At 36.8% G+C, this 21,382-nt stretch overlaps 1 protein-coding gene across 6 annotated transcripts in view; it reads right to left on the bottom strand.

The window, feature by feature from the left end:
• Positions 1-21,382, bottom strand: part of EFCAB3 (EF-hand calcium binding domain 3) — a 481,176-nt gene that overhangs the window by 256,657 nt on the left and 203,137 nt on the right. For all 6 annotated transcript variants that reach the window (XM_072645908.1, XM_072645906.1, XM_072645907.1 and 3 more), the window contains 5 exons: positions 19,812-19,883; positions 11,493-11,636; positions 7,147-7,218; positions 4,892-5,035; positions 1,317-1,388 (listed from right to left, as the gene is read on the bottom strand). In XM_072645908.1, the coding sequence (XP_072502009.1) occupies positions 1,317-1,388; positions 4,892-5,035; positions 7,147-7,218; positions 11,493-11,636; positions 19,812-19,883 (504 nt within the window). The remainder of the gene's footprint in view (positions 1-1,316; positions 1,389-4,891; positions 5,036-7,146; positions 7,219-11,492; positions 11,637-19,811; positions 19,884-21,382) is intronic.

The following is a 21,382-nucleotide window of genomic DNA, read 5'->3' on the forward strand; positions in this document are numbered from 1 at the left end:
TCATTGTTTTCAATAAGATACTGTTGAAAGTATTATTTTAATATAACTGAATCGTTCATGTTCGTATAATACCTTAAGGTTTATAAACTATCCTCATTATAACCCTGTGAAGGAGTTAGTGCTCTCCATTTTACAGATGAAGAAACTGAGATACAGATCGTTTTTTTTTAAGTGACTTGACAGAGTTACAAAGCAAGTAAAGGTCAGAACTAGGATGTGAAGTCAGTTCTGACTTCAAGGTCAATGCTTCTTCCCCTCTTCCCTTATCACACTTCCCTTAAGTATAATGCAATGAGTGTATCTCACTCAAAGTAAGATTGTGATGAGACTCAAGACTGAAAGGGCCAGGGTCTCCCACTGCATCCTGGGCCATCTTCAATCATCCTGATGAATATCTGGCCACTGGACCCAGATGACTCAGGAGGAGAAAGTGAGGTTGGTGACCTTGCACAACCCTCCCTTACTCAAATCAAAGTCAACTGCAAATCATGTCATCATCTTGATGTCATGGTCCTCTATGAAAATGAAGGACAAACACGTAGAATATTAACACACGAGAATGGATCTACCATTTTTAAAGTGTAAGAATTCTTACATGCTCTTCCTCTCTTAGAATGATTGATTAGTACTTATATCAGCTTATTTAAAAATGAATACTGCACAGCAATGCACAATCATCTAGAGTGAAACATGAAGTGCCAGCCTTTAAATCCTCTATGGACCGTTCTACTTTTAGATTCCTTCAAAGACTAGTTCCTCCATTAATGAAGTCTTCCAAGAAAATATTAGCCCACAGAGATCTCTCCTTTTTCAGAACCCACAGTACTTAGTATCCATACTAGTCATTAAGAATTAGGAAATTAATTACATAGTGCTGCATATCATTTAAAATCATTGTCTTGCATTATCATTATCTTCTTTCAAAGAGTCATGTAACTTTCCTGCACTAACTCTTCTGCTTTTGTGTCTTCAATTAGATTGTAAGATCCTTGAAGGCAGGGTTCACATCTGATATATATTTTTATATATCTATTCCCCAGAGTACCTAGCAGAATAGTTTATGTTTTCCAGGCTATCAATAAATATTAGATTGGTTAAGTGAACATAACATTAAAACGAAAATATGAAAAAAGTCTAGCAGGTTTTGGGGTTCCTAGTTCACCATAGAAGACCATCTTCCCATTTAATAAGATGAATTTAATGGCATTGGTAGAATTCTAACAAAATTTTTACTTCGTAAATTACATAAATCATAAAGTCTCCACCAGCAAAGAATAGAAAGATTTAAATCAACCCGCTTTTACATTGATACTCACTTTTATATGGGCAAAATGGATCATCCTTAGCCAGTTCTTTGATAAAGTCCTCTAAATGCACCATGTCATTGTCTACAAAAGGGGACAAAACACCACAGTTCAGCTATCCCAATGGTGACGCCAATGGATCCTAGAAATTTAGGTCAACAACTTAAAAAGTAAAGTGGAGATTGCCTTATTGCCTGCCAACCCTCTACTTCCCTTTGTGGTACAGAGACTAGCCCAAATTAAGAGCTGTTTGAGAAAATATGTGAGAATAAATAATAAACAAGTAAATGAATGAAGGAACAAATGGATGAATAAATAGATAAATCAAGTGAGAATAAAAATAATGTGAGAATTGCTCATAGGTTCATGAGATTTAGAGTTGAAAGAGCAGTTAGAGATTATTTGGTCCATTTTACAGATCCATTAACTCATGGATCCACAGACTCAGTGCAGCCCCAGGGTCTAATCAATCAATAGAGTTATCATTTACCACTCGGGTAGTTGTGGATCTTATATAACCAACCTCAAGCTGTGAGGGATATGGGAATTATAAGACTGACCATTGTGGTAGTGAGACCTGAACCATGGGGTTAGAGAAGAAAGAGCATCATTGCCTCTGGAGTCAGAGGAAGCCCACCACTTTGTGATGATTATCTTTGTGACTATGAACATTTAACTTAACTGTCCTGAGCCTTTATATTCTCATGAATAAAATGAGAGGGTTAGGTTAGATGAGGATCCTTTAAGCACTAGATGTACAAGTCTATGAGACCCATGGTCCTATGATCCTCCTTTTGATGCAAGAATGGTTTTAGCCATGCCCTTTCTCCAGTGAGTTCAAAGAGACTTTCTTAAAGTTTTATTGTACACCAAATGAAGAGGTGGAGCTCATATATGGGCAAGTACAAGAATGTACTATGTGCCCTGAGTGAAAACCCTGCCAATGCCAAGGTTCTCTGGGCACTGGTTAAATCCAAGTCTAAAGATGAAGGTCAAAGTCAAGACTGGATGTCAAAACTTCAGCTCTTCTGCTGCTTTTCCATATCCAAGAGTACATCAGGCATTGAACTGCTATTTCTTTGCACAAACCAGTCCCTCCCATCTGGACTTCTTAGTTTTTTAGGTCAGAATTTGTCTTCCTTGACCTTGCCCTTGTGGTATTGCTGGATCAAAGGGTTTGCACAGTTTGATTGCCCTTTGGGCATAGTTCCAAATTGCTCTTTAGGATGGTTGGATCAGTTCAAAACTCCACCAATAATGTATTAGTGTCCCAATTTTAGTACAGGATTGTGAATTAGTATCTGGTGAATCCTTGCTAAATAACCAGCCTTATTAAATAACTAACTTTATATCCTCTCCAAAACAATATATACTTCAGCCGCAGGTCCTTACTCCAGGTAGACATTCATCTTAGAAACCATTGCCTCCCACCCCACCTCTACTCCCCCATTAAACAATATCAGGGTAAAGCTGGTACCTTTCTCTAGACCCTCTTCCCTCTCTCCCGTTCTTGTTCCTCTAGTTGTCTCTACCTCCCTCCTTCATTTTGACTTTAATACTAATTGACCCCTTACATGACAACTCAGAAAGGGCTGAGGAACTATAAAGAGCAGGAAGCTAGGGGATTTGGAGTTTGTCTACACAAAGGTTCCCAAAGAGAACCCACTCCTTGTAGGGCACTGGAATGATGGGAGGGCAGTAGTAGTCTCGGGTACAACTGAGGGGTAGTGAATAAAAATAAGGGGGCAGTGGAAACCAAAAGAAGAGAATTTTGAAAAGTCATTTGTATGTGTTTCATCTGTTGTGTAACAGAGTTAAAGTTGTAGTTACATTATTTTCCAAATAGACACACAAAATGCAAGTTATAACTGATCAGTGGACAAGTCTGCCAAGAGGTCTTAACAAGCAAGTGTTGGCAGGCAAGTGTGTCACATGTTGTTGGGAAGTCCAGAATACATTGGCAGGAACATGCAAATGTAATGGCTTGTTTACAATATGGTACTACACAGTTACATGACACAATATTGTATCATCAAAATTTCAATGCACAAATGCACAAATTTACAAAAAGTTATTAAATTAAAGATATGTCATTTAAAAAAGATTATATTTTTCTGAAATGACACAAATTTCAAAAAGAATGTTAAAAGATTAAGGAAAGTAGATTTCTGGGGAGGGGGGTGGCACTGAGTAATTTTTTTTAAAAAGGAGGCAGTAGGCCAAATAAGTTTGGGAACCTTTGATATATGACATACTGATGTCATTTCGGCCGGATATATCTACCAACCCAAGGAGTGAGCCAGTGTTCCTTTGGGGATATGGATCTAATCCTTCTTCCACATTTCCCACTATCAGGAGCTCCTATTCCTAGTTGCCTCATATGGCTTTAGGATATTCTACAGGGTCACTGTCTATGTCTCTACCCCAGAGGTGGCCTCATTCTGTAGATGTAGCATTGTCATTTGCCTATGGTTAGTTCCTGGTTTGGTAGAGCTGGGAATAAAGTCTCCCTTTGCTGTGAACTTTCCCTGTTGCTGATCTTCACTCCTGTTTTCCTCTCTTCCCTTAATCCATATTTCCTTGAAGTAGGGGCAGCTAGGTGGTACAGTGGATAGAGCACCAGTGCAGGAGTCAGGAGGACATGAGTTCAAATGTCACCTCCGACACGTGACACTCACTAGCTGTGTGACCTTGGGCAAGTCACTTAACCCCAATTGCCTTATCCTGGGTCATCTCCAGTTATCCTGATGAATATCTAGTCACTGGATTCAGATGGCTCTGGAGGAGAAGTGAGGATGGTGACCTGCACAGCCCTCCCTCACTCAAAACAAAGTCAAGTGCAAGTCATGTCATTATTTCTCTGATGGCATGGTCTTCTTCGGCAACGAAGGATGAACATACACACATTTCCTTGAAGTAATGAATGTAAAAATGCTGAACTTTGAGACTTTCTTGCCCTTCCTGCAGCATAGCTCTTGCAACAAGGGACCAGGGGACCTGTGAAGACTTTGTGGAGGAGCTGTGAGTTTTTGACAAGGATAGCAATGGCATCATCATGAGTGCTAAATTGTACCATGTTCTTGCCACATGAGTTATGGGAAACGTTAGGTATGCAGAACCAGGAAAATAATATATGCAATGACTAAATAAAGCAAATTAAAAGAACAACAAATAAAGCTGAACACTGTGTAATTGTAATGATCAATCTTGGCCTGAGAGAAAAGATAAAGAAATGGGCCTCTTTCATACTTTCATTGGAAAAGTGAGGGCCTCTTGGTACGCAATGTTGCCTACACCAAATGGTCACTGTGCTATTTGCTTTTTTTTAACTGCTTTTTTCTTTGTTACAAAACTCACTGGTGGTGATGGAGTCAGGGATGTATCTAAAAATGACAGTGATTTAAAAAATAAAAGACATCGATAAAACCTTAACACAGTAAGACAAAAGTGACATTCCTGCCTATCACAGTCACCCCTCCGACATTCTCCCATAATTAAAGACCTTGGAGGAATAATTGAAAATTTTGTAGTGCCCACCGAAAAAATACACATACTTATACATACTGAAACAAAACTGAAATACTCACCATCAATTTCAATGTTTTTCAATGCTTCTTTAATCTCTTCAAACGTTAAAGTGGTTCCTAAACTCTCAAGGACAGATGCCAGTTTACTAACTTTGATTTTCCCATCTGTGACACTGTTGACAATGTTACCAGCATTTTCTAATTCTATATGTGCATACAAATCAAAAGGTAAAATTGAGTTGGTGAATATTTTTTTTTGGAGAGTGGGTCTCCCTATCAGGTTGGAAGTGCAGTGGTCACTCAGGGGTCCCTATCCAATTGCAGATCAGTATGGAAGCTTTGACTTCTTTTGTTTCTGACCTGTCAACTTGCCCCACCTAGTAGTCCCCCAGCTCTCAGAGGTCCACCATATTGGTGTCAGACTTAGTGTGAATACCCATTCAACTTCAGTCCCTCTTCAGCTTGGAACTCCTGAACCCAAAAGATTTACCAGCATCAATTTCTCCAGTAACATGGACTACAGGTATATAACAGCACATCTGACTAAATGGATGAATCTAAAGAAACATAAAAAAGCTTAGAGGGGGAGTCCTTGAATTTCGGATCTTCCTAAACTAGCCTTCAGGCTGATAGAATACACACATACACATGTGGGTGTATATAAATATATGTGTGTGTATACTTTTGCTTGCCATAAAAATACATATCACACACAAACATGTGTATATGTGTGTGTATGTATGTATGTATGTGTATATGCATATATACACATACACACATCTCTCTTCTGGTGATTCACCACTGGGGTGATATTTTACTAAGTTGTCATAAGTGAAACAGCAATTAATCCCCTTCCCACCCAAAAGGATATATACAAAGCTGTGTTTAAAGTGTAGACTATTCTAAGAAATTCTACAGAATAACAGAATTTTAGAGATGGAAGGAACCTCAGGGATGACCTTGTCTAACTCACACTCAAAAAGAAATCCTCACTACAGCCTAAACAATAAGTGGTCATCCACAGTCTATTTGTAGACATCTCTCTCTCAAGGCAGTTCACTTCCATTTATGGATGGTAAACTCTTAGTTTTTCTTGACATCAAACGTAAATTTGTCACTTCATAACTTCTACCCATTGTTCCTCATTCTGTCCCCTGGGAGCCAACCAAAACAAGTCTAATCTTTCACCCATATGATATCCCTTCAAATACTTGATGACTTGACAACAGTTATCATATTCTATCTTCTGTCTGCCCTCCTCCCTTCTCTTCTTCAACTAAGCATCTCTGGGACCTCAAACCAAGACTCCTTTTCTTGAGATTAACTGATTGACAATTAGTGGAAGCTAACTGTCACAAGCTACCAGACTACATATGGTTTGTAGTCCAGAGATGGCTTTTGATGGTTGGATATTCTTTTGTTCATTTTTCTGACTGTCCATATGAAGTTCAAATGAAGTATTGGGGACTCAAGATATTATCCTGGCCTCCTTAGGTTCAGATGGGAAAAAAGGATACACTCTGATCTGGCTCACAGCTTTACTTAAAAGAATTCCTCTGCATCAGTTGTCAAAGTTTACAGGAACCCAATTAAACAGGCTGACTTCAGAGCCTCTCAAAGTATATTTAAGTACTTTAGAAGCATGGCGAACATAAATCAAATCCTTTCCTTTGCTACCTGCCCTTTGGCTTCATATCCATTGCTCAGTGACTAAAAAAATTCTATGGCAGAAGAAAAATGAGGGTCATTATTTAAATGACTTTGGGTTGGCCTAGGATTGGAAGCAATAGTTTAGCCAGCAAATATTTTTTTCTAGTTGGTCCAGATTGTCATCTGACTTATTGAACTGGCCTTATCATCCTTGGAGCCTGAGGCAGCAAATCTTTTCTAGCCTTTAAGCCCATTCTCTTCTTCTTCTTCTAAGAAGCTTTTTCAGGCATCTCCTGCCTAGAGAGATCTCATTTTTCCCTCAACTCCTAACATTGTTGCTACTTTTTGGGAAATAATCATGTGCTCTCTTGTAACAGAATTATTATTTAACTATGTCATTAATTAACTCTTCTGTATTTATGCTATATCTGAGACAAGACAGATATATCTATATATTCCTAATAGCAGCTAACAAAATGTATTAGACAAAGTAATTGACCAATTAATACTCATTATCTCAAAATTCATTCTAAAACAGAATATAAAGTGGTTGCTATTTATTCTAAATTTCTATTTAATAAGTAATTGAAGTCATTTAACTGAAGAGAAAGGGGATAGGGGACTGTCTAAGTATAAATTATCTCTTTTTTTAAATTCATACTCACGTTTTTCCTCATTAGATTTTACATTTTTGGTCAAAATCTCAATTAAGTTCCTTAAAGGCAACATGTTATTTTCTGCAAAAGGAAAAACAATGGAGAGATTTATAAATGGACCCTATAAAACAAGTTATAGAAATTATAAAGAAAATACTGGACTGGTAATTATCTTGTGACCTTTAAATCCTTCACTTTCCTTTGAATTGTATAGAACAAAACTAAATTAAAAGCTGTGTTTTTGTCCAAACAAAACTAATGCAGTGAAAATTAAAAGACAAGTAGGAAACTGGGAAAAAGTTTTTGCAGCAAATTTTTCTGACAAAAGTCTCGTTTCTTAAATATATAGGTAATTGGGCCAAATTCATTAAAATATTAAGAAATAGTCAAAGGATAGAAACAGAAAGAAATCAAAGCTATCAATAGTCACTTGAAAAAAATCCTGCAAATCACTAATAATTAGCTAACTAAAAATTAAAACAACTGTGAGATACTACCTCACACCCATCACATTGATTAAGATGATAAAAAAAGAAGCAAATGTTGGAGATGGCATAGGAAAATAGGAACACTAACATACTGTTGGAGCTGTAAACTAGTCCAGCCACTCTGGAAAGCAATTTGGAACCATGCTCAAAGGGCTATAAATCTGTGAATATCTTTGACTTCGAAGTACCACTACTAGGTTTATACCCAAAGGAGAATCAAGGAGAAGAATGCCAATATGTACAAAAATATAGTGGCTCTCTTTGGAATGGCAAAGAGTTGGAAACTGCCAATCAATTGGGGAATGGCTGAACAAGTTATGGTATATGAAAGTGATGGAAAGCTACCATGCTATAAGAAATGATAAAGAGGATGGTTTCAGAAAAACCTAAGAAGCCTTATATGAACTGATGCAAAGTGAAGTGAGCAGATCCAAGAGAACAATTAAGCAGAAACTGATGTTGTAAGAAAAACCAGCTATGAAAGATCACTTCTGGTCAATAAAATGATCCACCACAACTCCAGAGGATTCATGATATAAAATGCTACCTACTTACAGATAAAGAACTGATGGACTCAGAATGAAGAGTGAAGCAATTGTTTTCCTTTATTTTTCTTGCCTTTTTTTTCTGGAACATAGCTAATGTGGAAATGTTTTGAATGATTAATATATGTATAATGGGTATTGTATCTCTTGCCTTCTTAATGAGTGGAGGAAAGGTAGAGGGTGGGAAAATATATGGAACTGGAAATAAAAATCAAGTAAAAATAAAAAAAACCCTCCAAAACCAAACAAAATAATTAATTAAAAGTTGTCCCAGAAATTAATTTCAGAATTGTTCCTTCCCATACCCTTAGCTTTTCCTATTTTTATAAACTACTCTATCATATTATTTATGCTTCTATAACCTTATATTATTGGATTCAAGAAGGAGGTGTTAAAGGCATGGAAACAAATAGTTCTCTATTTAGATAGGTAAAAACTTTCACTTAGAAAAGCCCCAAGCTAAGTGACTTGCAATTACAGTCAATTCCTGTAAAACCCAATTATGTGCTTATTTCTGCAAGAACAGAAAACATTCATTTCTGCATTAAAATGCTTTGCTTTCTGTTAAATTTAAGCCTACTGACTATCCTTTCCCTCCTGAGTACTTTATCCTCTCTGGGCATCTGTGAGATGACTCCCTGCTGGTTCTTCTCCTACTTTTCTGATGGATTCTCCTCTGTCTTTTTTGTTGACATATCCCTATCACAGTCCCTAGCCATGACTGTTTTCTTAAACTGTCTTAGGTCTCCTATTCTATCTTTGTACACTCTCTCAATAATCTCACTGGTTCCTGTGGATTTAATTATCATCTCAATGAAAATGATTCATAAATAAACATATCTACCTACAGTTTCTTCCTTGAGCTTGTCTCACATCACTGAATATTTACCTACTGAATATTTAAAACTGAATGTCTCAGAGATAGCTCAAATTCAACACTTCCAAAACGAAATTATCTTTCCCACCAAACCTATGTCTCTTCTATATCACTACCACACTTCCAGGCTCCCAGATTCATAATCTCACCAATATCCTAGATTTCTCACTCCTTCACCCTACATATCTAATGAGTTGCCAAGTTTTACCATTTCTTCTTCCATTACACCTTTCATATCTCACTTGTCTTCTCTTCATCGCACACTGCTACCATCTTAGTTCAGGTCCTTATCATCTCTTACTTAAGTTTTACAACAGCTTTGTATTTGAGCTTCCTCCCTCCCTCAAGGCTCTCACCACTTTAATCCATCCTATACCCTGTTACCAAAGTGATTTTCCTTAGGCGAAGATCTGACCATATTATTCTCCTATTCAATCTACTCCACTGGCTTCTATTGCTCTAGGGCTAAATATAAACTCCTCTGTTTAGCTTTTAAAGCCCTGTTCAACCTAGACCCAACCTATCTTTTCAGACAGATTATATATTTCTCCCTATCCCAAATCCTGCCATCCAACTAAACTGTGTTTCTCTCTGTTCCTCACACATGACATTCCACCTTTGCATCTTTACACTGTCTGCCATGCCTGGAAAGCACTCCCTTTCTCACCTTTGTTTCCCAGCATTCATTTCTTCTTTCAACATGCTGCTCAAGCTGACAACTTACATGATTTCCTCATCTCTTCTATTCCCAAACACCTTGTATTCAACTATTTTGTATTTATTTGTATTTATTTTGTTAGCTTTATTCTAGACATATTTATATACTCAACAGTTGTCTCTCCCATTAGCATAACAATGCCTTGCTAGTAGAGATTATTTCATTCATTTTATTTATATCCATCCCTAGCACCTAGAACAGTGGCTGGTATGTGCTTAAAAATGCTTACAGGTTATTTCAGTGGTTCAGTCCAAATATGGGATTTTTTTCTCTAACTGTAGCTTGTACAAAACCCAAGTGGGGCTTATAATGATGCTCTTAGTAATACATACCAAAAAATAATTAGTATACATTGATTGACAAGGAGAGTGCCAAAGACAAAGAAGAATAATTATAAAAGTGAATAAAACATTTTCATTTGAACTGAAATAAGCATTAACCAAGTAAGCTCTTTTCATATAGTAGTTCCATATAATTATTTTCTGTTAATGCCTATTCATTTTTTCCCCATTGCCAAGGGATTTGTTTAGGAATAAAGTCTTCAGGGACATTCCTATATTCAGCAGAATACAGGACACTCAATTACCTGAGCAAAAATGCCATATAGAAATGCACATGTTAAGCTGGCCATTGGTAAAATATTTAGTATTAAAATGACTTCTGCAAAGTTTATTTTTTTTAATGAATTAAATGCATTCTTGTGACATGTAAACCTTTCTTGTTAGCAATTGACTGAAAATAAAGTTCTTACATTCTCTGAACTGTAGGGACTGAATACCTAAGACCAAATGAACAGTGATGAAGGACTTAAAGTTAATACTTTATAATTAAAGTATCACAGGCTGATTGAAACTAGACAAGGTTTCCAGTAAGGCACTAACATTTCAGGGGTGGGGTATTCAGGTGTCTCATAGGTATCAATGCCCCTCCTGTGACTTCACCTCTGTCACTCCTTCACCCTATCCTTTACCAGGGTTCCCACAGAACCTCCCTCTTCATTCACTTTATGGGATCTTTCCTTTGCAAAAGGAAAACCAAGGATGCCTGACCTGTAATTATCAGTCATCCTATTCAAACTTCCAATTCTGTAGAAACTTGAGTATATGAAGGATCTGTTAAAGCAAGGAACTCTTGATGTGGAAATTCCCTCTCCCATCACTGATTCTGACTTTTTATGACTTAGTAGATAAGAGATTTTATACATAAAGTCTCTCAAATTTGAAGATATGACTGAAATGTTAGCTTTGCCACTATGCAGGGGTTAATTTTTTTGTGTCATGGTCCCCCTCCTTTTGGCAGTCTGGTGAAGATAGTTAACATTTACATAGTGCTTACAATGTGCCAGGAATTGTACTAAGTGCTTCACAATTATTATTTCATTCGATCCTCATAACAATCCTGGAAGGAAGGTGGTATTATTACCACCCCCATTTTACAGATGAGGAAACTGGGGCATAGAATAGTTTAGTGACTTGTGCAAGGTTACACAGCTAATAAGTGTCTGCGACAGGATTCAAATTCAGGCCTTCCTAACACCAAGTCTGCTTTATCTAGCCTCCCAAATAAAATATATAGTATTACAAAGGAAATCATTTATGTTGGAAAGCATCCATCAAAATATTTTTTAAAAATAAGTTCATGGACTCTGCCTGGTTCAGAACCCCTTAGACTAAACAGAACACAAGCACTTATAGACTAAGCAAATAACACACAAATGCCTCACCCACCATCAATGACAGTTGTTTCCAAGGCTTCTTCAAGTTCTTTCTCGGTTAACTCAACTCCAAAGCTCTCCATGGTTTGTGGGACATCATCCTTCTTGATTTTGCCATCAGTGATGTTGCTGATAGTGTTACAGGCATTTTCAATTCCTAAACATACAGATCAAAAAGCAAAAATATTTAGTTGGTGAGTCTAAAGGCACTTACACTATCATGTTTTGGGAAAGACTTTTTTTTTCTAGGGTAGGAATTCTTGGGCTTTTTGTTTTCATTGAACTAGTCCCAAAACTTACAAATTCTATTTGCTACCATTAAAAAAATCACTGTTTTTGAAAAGGTATTATGGAGTTGATGTTTTTATTAAACGATCATAAATCTAATATGGAGATGCACCAAAAATTAAAGGAATGAAATGCTTTATTTAAAAATGTGCATGCTCTAAGGAGATTTTTTTTGGAGAGGGAACAATTAGCAAAGAAAATAATAATAGCATTTATGTAACACTTTAAAGTCTGTGAAAAACTTTACAATACGGTCTCATTTGATCCTCACAACAACTCTGGGTCATAGGTTCTATTTTTTCCCCCATTTTATGATGAGGAAACTGAGGCAGGAACAGACAGAGGTTAAGTGACTTGCCCAGGGTCACACAGCCAGATTTGAACTTAGGTCTTCTTTTTAAAACTTTTTTCTAATTACATGCAAAGCCAATTTTAAATATTCATTTAAAAAAGTTTTGTGTTCCAAATGTTCTCCCTCCCTTCTTTTCCTCCCCCCTGCCCTAAAATGATAAACAATTTGATACATTACATATGTGCAGTCATGTAAAACATATTTCCACATCAGTAAAGTTGTCAAAGAAGAAACAGATAAAAAGAAAAAAAACATGAAAAAAATAAAGAAAATGAAAATAGTATTCTTTGATCTGCGTCCAGATATAAAAAGCATTTCCCATTGTGAGTTCTTTGGAATTGTTGTATCATTGTATTGCTGAGAAGAGCTAAGTTATTCATAGCTGATCATGGCATAATGTTTTCATTACTCTGTATAATGTTCTTCTGGTTCTGCTTATTTCACTTTGCATCAATTCATGTTTTTCCAGGTTTTTCTGAAATCTGCCTGTTTGTCATTTCTTATAGCACAATAGTATTCCATTACATTCATGTACTCAAGCTTGTTCAGCTGCTCCTCAATTGATGAATATCCCTACAATTTCCAATATCTTGCACAAAAGGAGCTGCTAAAATATTTTTTGGTACATGGTTGCTTTTCCTTTTTAAAATGATCTCTTTGGAATACAGACCTTGTAGTGGTATTGCTAGATCAAAGGGTATGCACAGTTTAATTGCCCATTGGGCACAGCTCCAAATTGCTCTCCAGAATAGTTGGATCAGTTCACAACTCCACCAATAGCGCATTACTGTTCCAATTTTTCCACATCCTCTTCAACATTTATCATTTCCCTTTTCTGTCATATTAGCCAATCTTACAGGTGTGAAGTTGTTTTAATTTGTATTTCTCTAATCAATAGTGATTTACAGCCTTTTTTCCTATGACCATGGATAGCTTTGATTTCTTTATCTGAAAACTGTCTATTCATATCTTTGAACTTAGATTTTCTTGACCCCAGGTCCAGCTCTCTAGCCCTAGTGTCACCTAGATGCCTCCAAAGACCACTAATTGGAAAATGAATGACTAAGAGGGAGCTGCTACAAGGTGCCTGACACTTCAAGTGATTTACACTGAGTCCTAGCCTTTGTATTTTGTATACCTTTGAAATTACTTTGTATTTACTTATTTGTGTACTCACCATATTCCTCCAAGGATTCATGGTTTTGTCTTTGGTTGCCCTAATGCCTTGCGCATAGAAGCGGTTTCAAAGATGTCTGTGGAATTAAAATGACCCTGAAATGGACTTTTAAGATCTTTAAGATCTCAAAGGGTCCAGATGAGAATCACTGATGTGGTCCCATGCTTTGACTCACAGGGGCACGACAAGGATCTACTTTAGATTAGTTGCCAAAATTTTGAGAATAAGTGTTGAGCAGTTTGGTTTTGGTTTGTTTCATCAGAAAACTAAGAAACAAAGTAAACTGGATTCAAACAACTACCCTGTGTGAGTGAAGAGGCGGGATGCAAAAACTCAGAGTCTGAGATCTGATTAATAATGGAAGGACAGGGAAAGGGTGAGGAAGGGCTGGAAACTGGGTTTTTCCCAAGGTCATTCACACAGAAAATAGATGGTTACTAATTGCAGATCAAGTACAAGGCAAACAGGATATGGGAGAAAGCTCCAAAAAAAAAAAAAAAAAAGGGAAGGGAAATGTTATTTAAAAACCTAGCTTAGGAAAACTATTTTCTCTCCTCTAGTCCATATCTCCTAAGAAAGGACCACATGTAGAAAACAAGTGTGACATAAGCAGTCTTCCACAAAAGTTATGAGAAAGAGTGAGAGAAAAGCAAAGGTCTTGGTTTTAGCAGGTGTGGAGGGTAAGGGCAAGTTCCAAAGACTTAGAGATTGCATTGCCTGTGTCTCTTCAGGAGCCAAGTAATACTTATACACTGCTAGGAAAAGATTCTCTAAGTTTGGCTTATCAGAGACAATTGAATAATTCTGGATTAGAAGGTTGGAGAGTAGAATGTGACAAATGTGACAAAAAGAAGTATGGGACTCCTTGAAGTTCATAACAAGACTCTTTCCAAATAGATTAGAGCTAAACTTTTTTTTATTTAATTAGTTTATTTGTTTTCAGCTTTCAACAATCAATTCCATAAGTTTAAAATTTTCTCCCCCTCTTTCCTCCCTCCTTCCCCAAGACAACATGTAATCTTGTATGGGTAATACAGTTACATTCTTATTAAACACATTTTCACATTAGTCATGTTGCATAGAAGAATTAAAATGAATGGGAGAAACCATGAGAAAAAGCAAACCAAACCAAAACATAACACAAGAGAAAATAGTCTGCTTCATTCTACATTCTGATTCCATAGTTCTTTCTCTGGACGTGGATGGCATTTTGCCTAAAGAATCCTTTGGTAATGTTTTAGGTTCTTATATCGCTGTGAAGGGCTAAGTCTATCAGAAACAGTTCTCACGCACTGTGGCTGTTACTGTGTATTATGCTCTTCTGGTTCTGCTCATTTTACTCAGCATCAGTTCATAAAAGTCTTTCCAGGTTTTTCTGAAGTTCAACTGTTTGTCATTTCTTATAGCACAATAGTATTCCATTACATTCATAGACCACAACTTGTTCAGTCATTCCCCAATTCATGGGCATTCCCTCGATTTCCAGTTCTTGGCCATCACAAAAAGAGCTACTATAATTTTGACCATTTGAGACTTTTTCCCATTCTCATGATCTCTTTGGGATACAGCCCTAGAAGCGACATTGCTGGGTCAAAGAGTATACACATTTTCATAGCCCTTTGGACATGATTCCAAATTGCTCTTCACAATGGTTGGATCAGCTCACAAGAACTGAACTTTTGAGAAAGAAGTTGTTTCCAGGGAAGGATAATGAGGATATAGAAATTCTGCCCAGAGAGCAAATATTGAACTTCTAGACACAGCAATAAAAGATGAGTCCTTATGGTTCTCCGTCAAGGAGTTTCACACAATGACCATTTGCTGACCTCTTAGCTAGAAGTAATCTATCTTTCTGGGATATGCATCTAGGATGTAGTAGAAAGTTCCAAGACTTGTCAACCTCAACAATTAATATCCATTTCTGTTGATTTGTGGTACAGCAGTGTGGAATAATACTTCCAGAAAAAATCTAGATCACATTATGATTGTGAAGTCTGATGTAGGAAACCGAGGACCTCTGAGGTATGATGTAGTATTTTTCATAAGAGTTGCCATTTGAAGTAAGGGCTTCAAGCAAGAGAAAAGAACACAGATTTTGAAAAGGGTTGAAATGATGGTGTTAAAGACTAGGATTTGGATTTGTCACCAGGGTTCAACATATAGGAAGGATGTATTCTTAGCCAGAGATGGAGTGCACTTACTGAGAGTCAGAAAGCCAAATTTAACTAAAGGATTTGCATTCAAAATAGAGAAAGAAAGAAAAAACTGCTCCAGTACCATAACTAAGTGAGATATCACAGAAGGTTGTAGCTGTAAGAAGAGCAATGGAGAAGCACAGTCATTCTTAGGTGAAAAGATTAAAATTGATCCTGTATTATTTTCTTATTGATCCTATTTACGCGTAATTGATGTTGTCCTATAACAGCTTATGTCATGATTCTTTGTCTCTGAACTTAGTCCAGAGTTCAGCTGGCCTGTAATGGGTGACATTAAAAAATCCATCTATTCTTGCCTCAAGATATTTAACTGACCTTGGGGAGCATGCGAGAAAGCAAGGGAGTTTGGGGCTGATATCTTTACTCCACAAAGCTATCATTCAAAGATGTCTGGCTTGCCAGCCAAAAGTCTGGCCCACTGTCTCTCACCTGGACTCAAACAAAGAGCCCTTCTTAGTCTCATGAGAGAAGAAGTGGGGTTATTGCTAGCCCCCATTACCAAATTTCCAAGCAATCATGTTACCTGCACCTCAGCTCCATAAGTAATTACATGATGTCATTACCCTCCTCTCCTCTTTGTTCTGTGGTCTCCAAAACCCTATATAAAGAGAACTGTCCTCTTGCTAGGCATCTTTGGCATTAATGGAGGCAATTCATTGGCCTATTTATTGGTAAGGGAGCATACCTCGGGTAATAAATATGATCTATCTTTCTGAGAGATCTGCCTCAGTTTACCCTTGTGTTAAAATTCAACTGCAATATGGTGAAAAATATCCGGGAAGAAGCCTTATATGTTCAGGGTCTTATATGTCTATACACAAATAGAATTTGGGTAACAAAATGAACTAAAGGCTTAATCCCACACCTAATGTAGTAGTATAATACAGTCACCTCATAACTAGAAGAGGAAGTGGTGTATCATATTCAAATTGGATAAATCACAATAATAACAAATTATATATATATGTATGTATGCACATAACTTATTATATAGCTGTCATTTATTATATACTAATATAAAAACATATGTATACACTTACATACACATAACACGTTAAAATTTTCAAATCATTTTATGTATGTGTTGTGATGTGCTGGGCTATTTTGCCCATGTGGAGATGCATGTGTTTGCATGAGTCTGTCTAGATGTGGCTCTCAGGGAGGCATGAGTACGTATCTTGAGAATCTTCTTCACTCAAACTCTTCTTCAAAGGAGATTTTGAGTCATTCCAAGAGGGGAACCAGGTTGGGACCAAAGGCTGGTCATTCTGCTTTCTCAAAGTAGGGGTGCTAGTCTAGAATTATATCTCCCTTAAGTTATAAAAGGCTCCCTTAAATATTGTTAGTCTAGGGGAAATATGTCTGGCCCGCTAAATTCAAGCTACAATTTGATCACTATTCCTTTATGGGGAAGGAGTACTCCAAAATATATATATATAAGGTCTGATGCTCTTCCTAACAAATTCCAGCTCCACAATGAACCCATGTAATGAGAATAAACCCATTTTTCTAAACTGATAGCAAACAGAAATCAGAGAAATACATACAGATGAGAATATATATATATATATATATATATATATATATATATATATATATATATATATATATACACATATCAGACAATACATGGAGTCAATGAACTCTTCCAATGGGAATGAGATAATTCAGCCTAATCAAGGGGAAGTGTCTCAGATCTCACCCAAAGGGAAACTTCCCCAAATCTCTAGTGTAGCAAGCTACACTAGATGGGAATAGCTTGAGCTCCTTTACATGTCAGCTTCTTCCCAAAGTCTTTCTCTCTGTTTGGGACCTAAGAGAGTATGGAACCATGAAATTTCTCTCTCTCAAAGCTATAAGCTTAAAGACCAGGATCTCTCTCCACCCAAGCTCTCACCAACTCTTCCCCTCACATGAACGGGCATCACTGGAAAATTAATCTTCACCAGTAAAGGGAGTTTTATGCAAATGGCCTTTGAGCCACAAGTTAGATTCATAAATTATCTCATTTGAACCTCAAAGCAACCCTTTGAGATAAGTAGTACAGAGGGTCAGAAAGGGTAAGTGATTTGTTCATGTTTACACAGCACTAAAAATTGTCAGAGACAAGATTTGGACACATCCTCCTGACTCTGAATTCAGCACTCTATTTACATTACTATGCCATATTAATGGGATGAGAGAAGACATGTTTATATGAGGAGTTTCATGGTGAAGGATATTTGAATAAGAATAAATAGAGAGGAAAAAACAAGATACGTTCTTGTGGAGGAATATTATAGATTACCATTAATAATAATTGTCACAAACTGGGGCAAGGGCATATAGGTAGATTATGGATTATGTGAAAAAGATCTGGTATTTTAGTGCACTGCAAGCACAATGTGGAGGGATGGTTAGGTGGCACAGTAAATAGAGCACCAAACCTAGAGTCAAGAAAATCTGAGTTCAAATTCAACCTTAGATAATGACTAGCTCTGTGAACTTGGGCAACTCACTTAACCTTGTTTGCCTTAGTTTCTCATCTGTAAAATGAGCTGGAGAATGAAATGGAAAATCACTTCAGTATCTCTACCAAGAAAACCCCAAATGAGGTCATGAAGAGTCAAACATGACTAAAAAGATCAAACAACAGTACCACTATAAATAGATAGCTACATCTGGAGTATTGTATATGGTTCTGGGACGGATATTGACAAAGTGGAGACCAGAAACGAACCAGGATGATAAGTAGACTGGAAACCATATCATGCAAAAATTGGCTGACAGTACTACAGACATTTCATCTTCAGAAGATAAGATTTAAGGCTAATGTGGCAATATGCTTTACATGACTTCATGTATATAATGGGCATGACATTTCTTGCCTATTCAATGGATGGGGGAAGGAGTGGAGGGAGGGAAAGAATTTGGAATTGAAAAATAAAAATATAATTTTTTTAAAAACCTAAAAAAAGAGAAAACTCCATGAGTTAGAATAAAGACTGTCAAAGGTAAACTTAAGATAGCCAATGTACTAAAAGTGTGGTATCATGAGGAAAAATTAAAGAGTGTGCGTCATATTCTTGCAAATTAAAATTTGGTTTTGTGGGCATGAATGATTCTTGAAATACCCAATTACCCAATACTAACAGCCACTATAATATTTCTAACTGTGACTGTAGCCTAAATAGGACATATTACATATTAAACATCATATGAGCATGTAGATAGTTGAAAGGTTTATTGCATATCCATAAATTTAAATTTTACTTGGGATCAAGTAAGTTGCAAAGAATTGACGATTCTTCCAAATGTGTAATTCTCTGACCTGCCTTCTCCTTATCCAGAGTACCCAAGAACTCATGTGGAGGAAAAAAGATGCTGAGGGATTGGTGTTACATAATTAACTTTGCTACTATAGATCTCCAGACCAGAAACTGGTCTAGGTCTGGTGCCCATGACGTTGACTATCAAAGAATTCCCCTAATGCTCCAATTATATCCTCTTGTAGAGCTCCTGTTGTATGAAAATTCATTAATGTCACTCTTGCTTTGCAAATCCTACTCATCCTTCAAGGCAAGTTCAAGCCACATTGGGGATTTATAGAAAGAACTATGGTCTTCACTAGAGTCATAGAATTTTAGACTTAGAGCAGGGAGGCCCTCAAAGTTCATTGAATCCAGCCTCTTCATTTCACATACCAGAAAACCGAGGCTGAGAGAGGCTAAGTCACTTGCCCAGAGTCACATAAACAGTAAGTTTTAGAGGCAGGACTCAAATGCAGATCTCTCCAAGTCCAAATCTAGCACTCTATCCACTATGCCATGCTTCCTTCTCATTGGAGTGGAGACAGTGTTCTCATTCATCAAATTATATGCTAGTCAAAGTAAATAATTTATTAATAAATAATTTATGATTATTTTAGTTTTTCAGCATTTTATTTTATTGCACTAATATTTATTCCTTGATCTCTCCTATTATATTTAAGATCCTTGACAGCAGGGACATTTTCTGGCTCACTTTTATGTGTTCCATAGCAATTAGAAAAATATCTTCATCTGTGTTGCTTAACTGATTACATGTACAAAACTTTACTCCCAAGATACCAAAGGAACAGCAAATGTCTGAACATTCTTGATTTATCATTAAAAAATAGTCGTCAATTAAACAAAGTTCTGAAACTGAGAAAAAATGTGGGCTGCTGGAAACCCTGCATAGGGTTAAATTTAAATATTTTAAACTCCACAAAGCATTTACCAATTCAGGAATGGGGTGAGGGAAAGGCTTAACCATTCCTATTTCAAAATTCATACTCACGTTGGTATTCATGAAATTCTTGTGTTTCAATCAAAGCATTCATGAAGGTTTTTAAATCCACTGTGCCATCTTCTATAACAGGAGAGAAAAAATTATAGTTCAGTGGAAATACAAGTAGGTCCTTAAATTCAGATACACAAGTAACAAATGAAAAGGTAGTCTGAAACTTTATACGGAACTGCCAACACTTCTATTTCTGTTGTGTTCATCAGGCCCTGATTAAAAATTTATTCCAGAAACTAATTTGATAATCACTTCATCCAGGGGTATTGTAAGGCTAAAATGAGATAATGGATGTAAAGTGCTTGGCAAAACTTAAAAGTACTGTATAAATGCTAGTTAGCCTACCGTCGCCAGGCATCTTTTCTGTTGATGACTTCATTCCCTGAGCCTTCTTCTACTGCATTCCTGCTAAACTTAAGCAATGCTTATAGAACAATATAGTGATGCACTAACTCTATCTATGAAAAAATATATGCACATAAGCATAATCTGAATTATTAATATTTTTCCAAGTTTAGATAACCAACAAAACAATAAATCAATCCTTGATCTGTAGCTACTGCTGATTTCTGAGGTCACAATGAAAATTTAACAATCTGTTAGATTAGACCTGGCTCCAGTGACTTCATTCTATGCCCTGAATTTATCATTTTGTTTTAATCACTTATACTCATTCATAATTCTTTAATATTAAATTCCAGAAGCACAAAATGCTCCATTCACAGAATCAAACTTTGCTGTGTTAGACAAGTGGAAAGTTTCATTTAGATGAACTTGACTCAAAATCAAAAGAATAAACTCCCATCAAATCTAGTTCTGTTTCCTTTTGAAAGGAAAAAAAAATTCACAAAACACTTTTTTAATGTCACAGAGAAATGCTATTCTGGCCTCAAATGAAATATTTGCTATTAAGTGTATGTGTGGTCCACATGGATTCTTCTCTTTTTCTGGTGGCCCAAAGAGTTTCCCAGGACAGGATGACAGCGTCTAGACCCCACCTTGCATTGTAGTATAGTTCTTCAAATAAAAACTAGGAAGGAAAAGAAACATGAACCATACAAACTGACCACCATTGGCAATACCACGGCCTGGGTCTTGAATACTGCTTTGAGTTTTGTCCTTGTTTGATTCCTGGTTTCCCGTAATCTGGGAAACTTCCCATTACCACACTAATCAAATGAAGCTTCTACTACTTACTGTTCTAGAAGGTCCACAAAAACTCTAGTTTTCAACTTAGAGCTCATAGCCTACTGCAAAAGATGAATCATGGTCAAGGCAGTTTTGACCTCCTGACAGCATAGAGAGAAACTATAAAATTGTGTGGACTGAGAAGACTGTGGGCCAGAAGAGTATATAGTTAAGAACAGGGAGCTTTCCACTTCAAACACCCATACAAGCTCTGATCCTGTGACCTTGGGAGGCCACTTAGAAGAATAGGTAATAGAAAGATCATCCCAGGACAGCTGTAGAAGATTGTAGAACTGATGGTAGGAGATTGAACTAGAGCATAAGAGCAGCCCATCCCTGCAAACTCTCATTCTCAAAACCAAAACTGTATTCCTGAATCC

Source organism: Notamacropus eugenii, chromosome 2, assembly GCF_028372415.1.
Source record: "Notamacropus eugenii isolate mMacEug1 chromosome 2, mMacEug1.pri_v2, whole genome shotgun sequence".
Classification (NCBI taxonomy): domain Eukaryota; kingdom Metazoa; phylum Chordata; class Mammalia; order Diprotodontia; family Macropodidae; genus Notamacropus; species Notamacropus eugenii.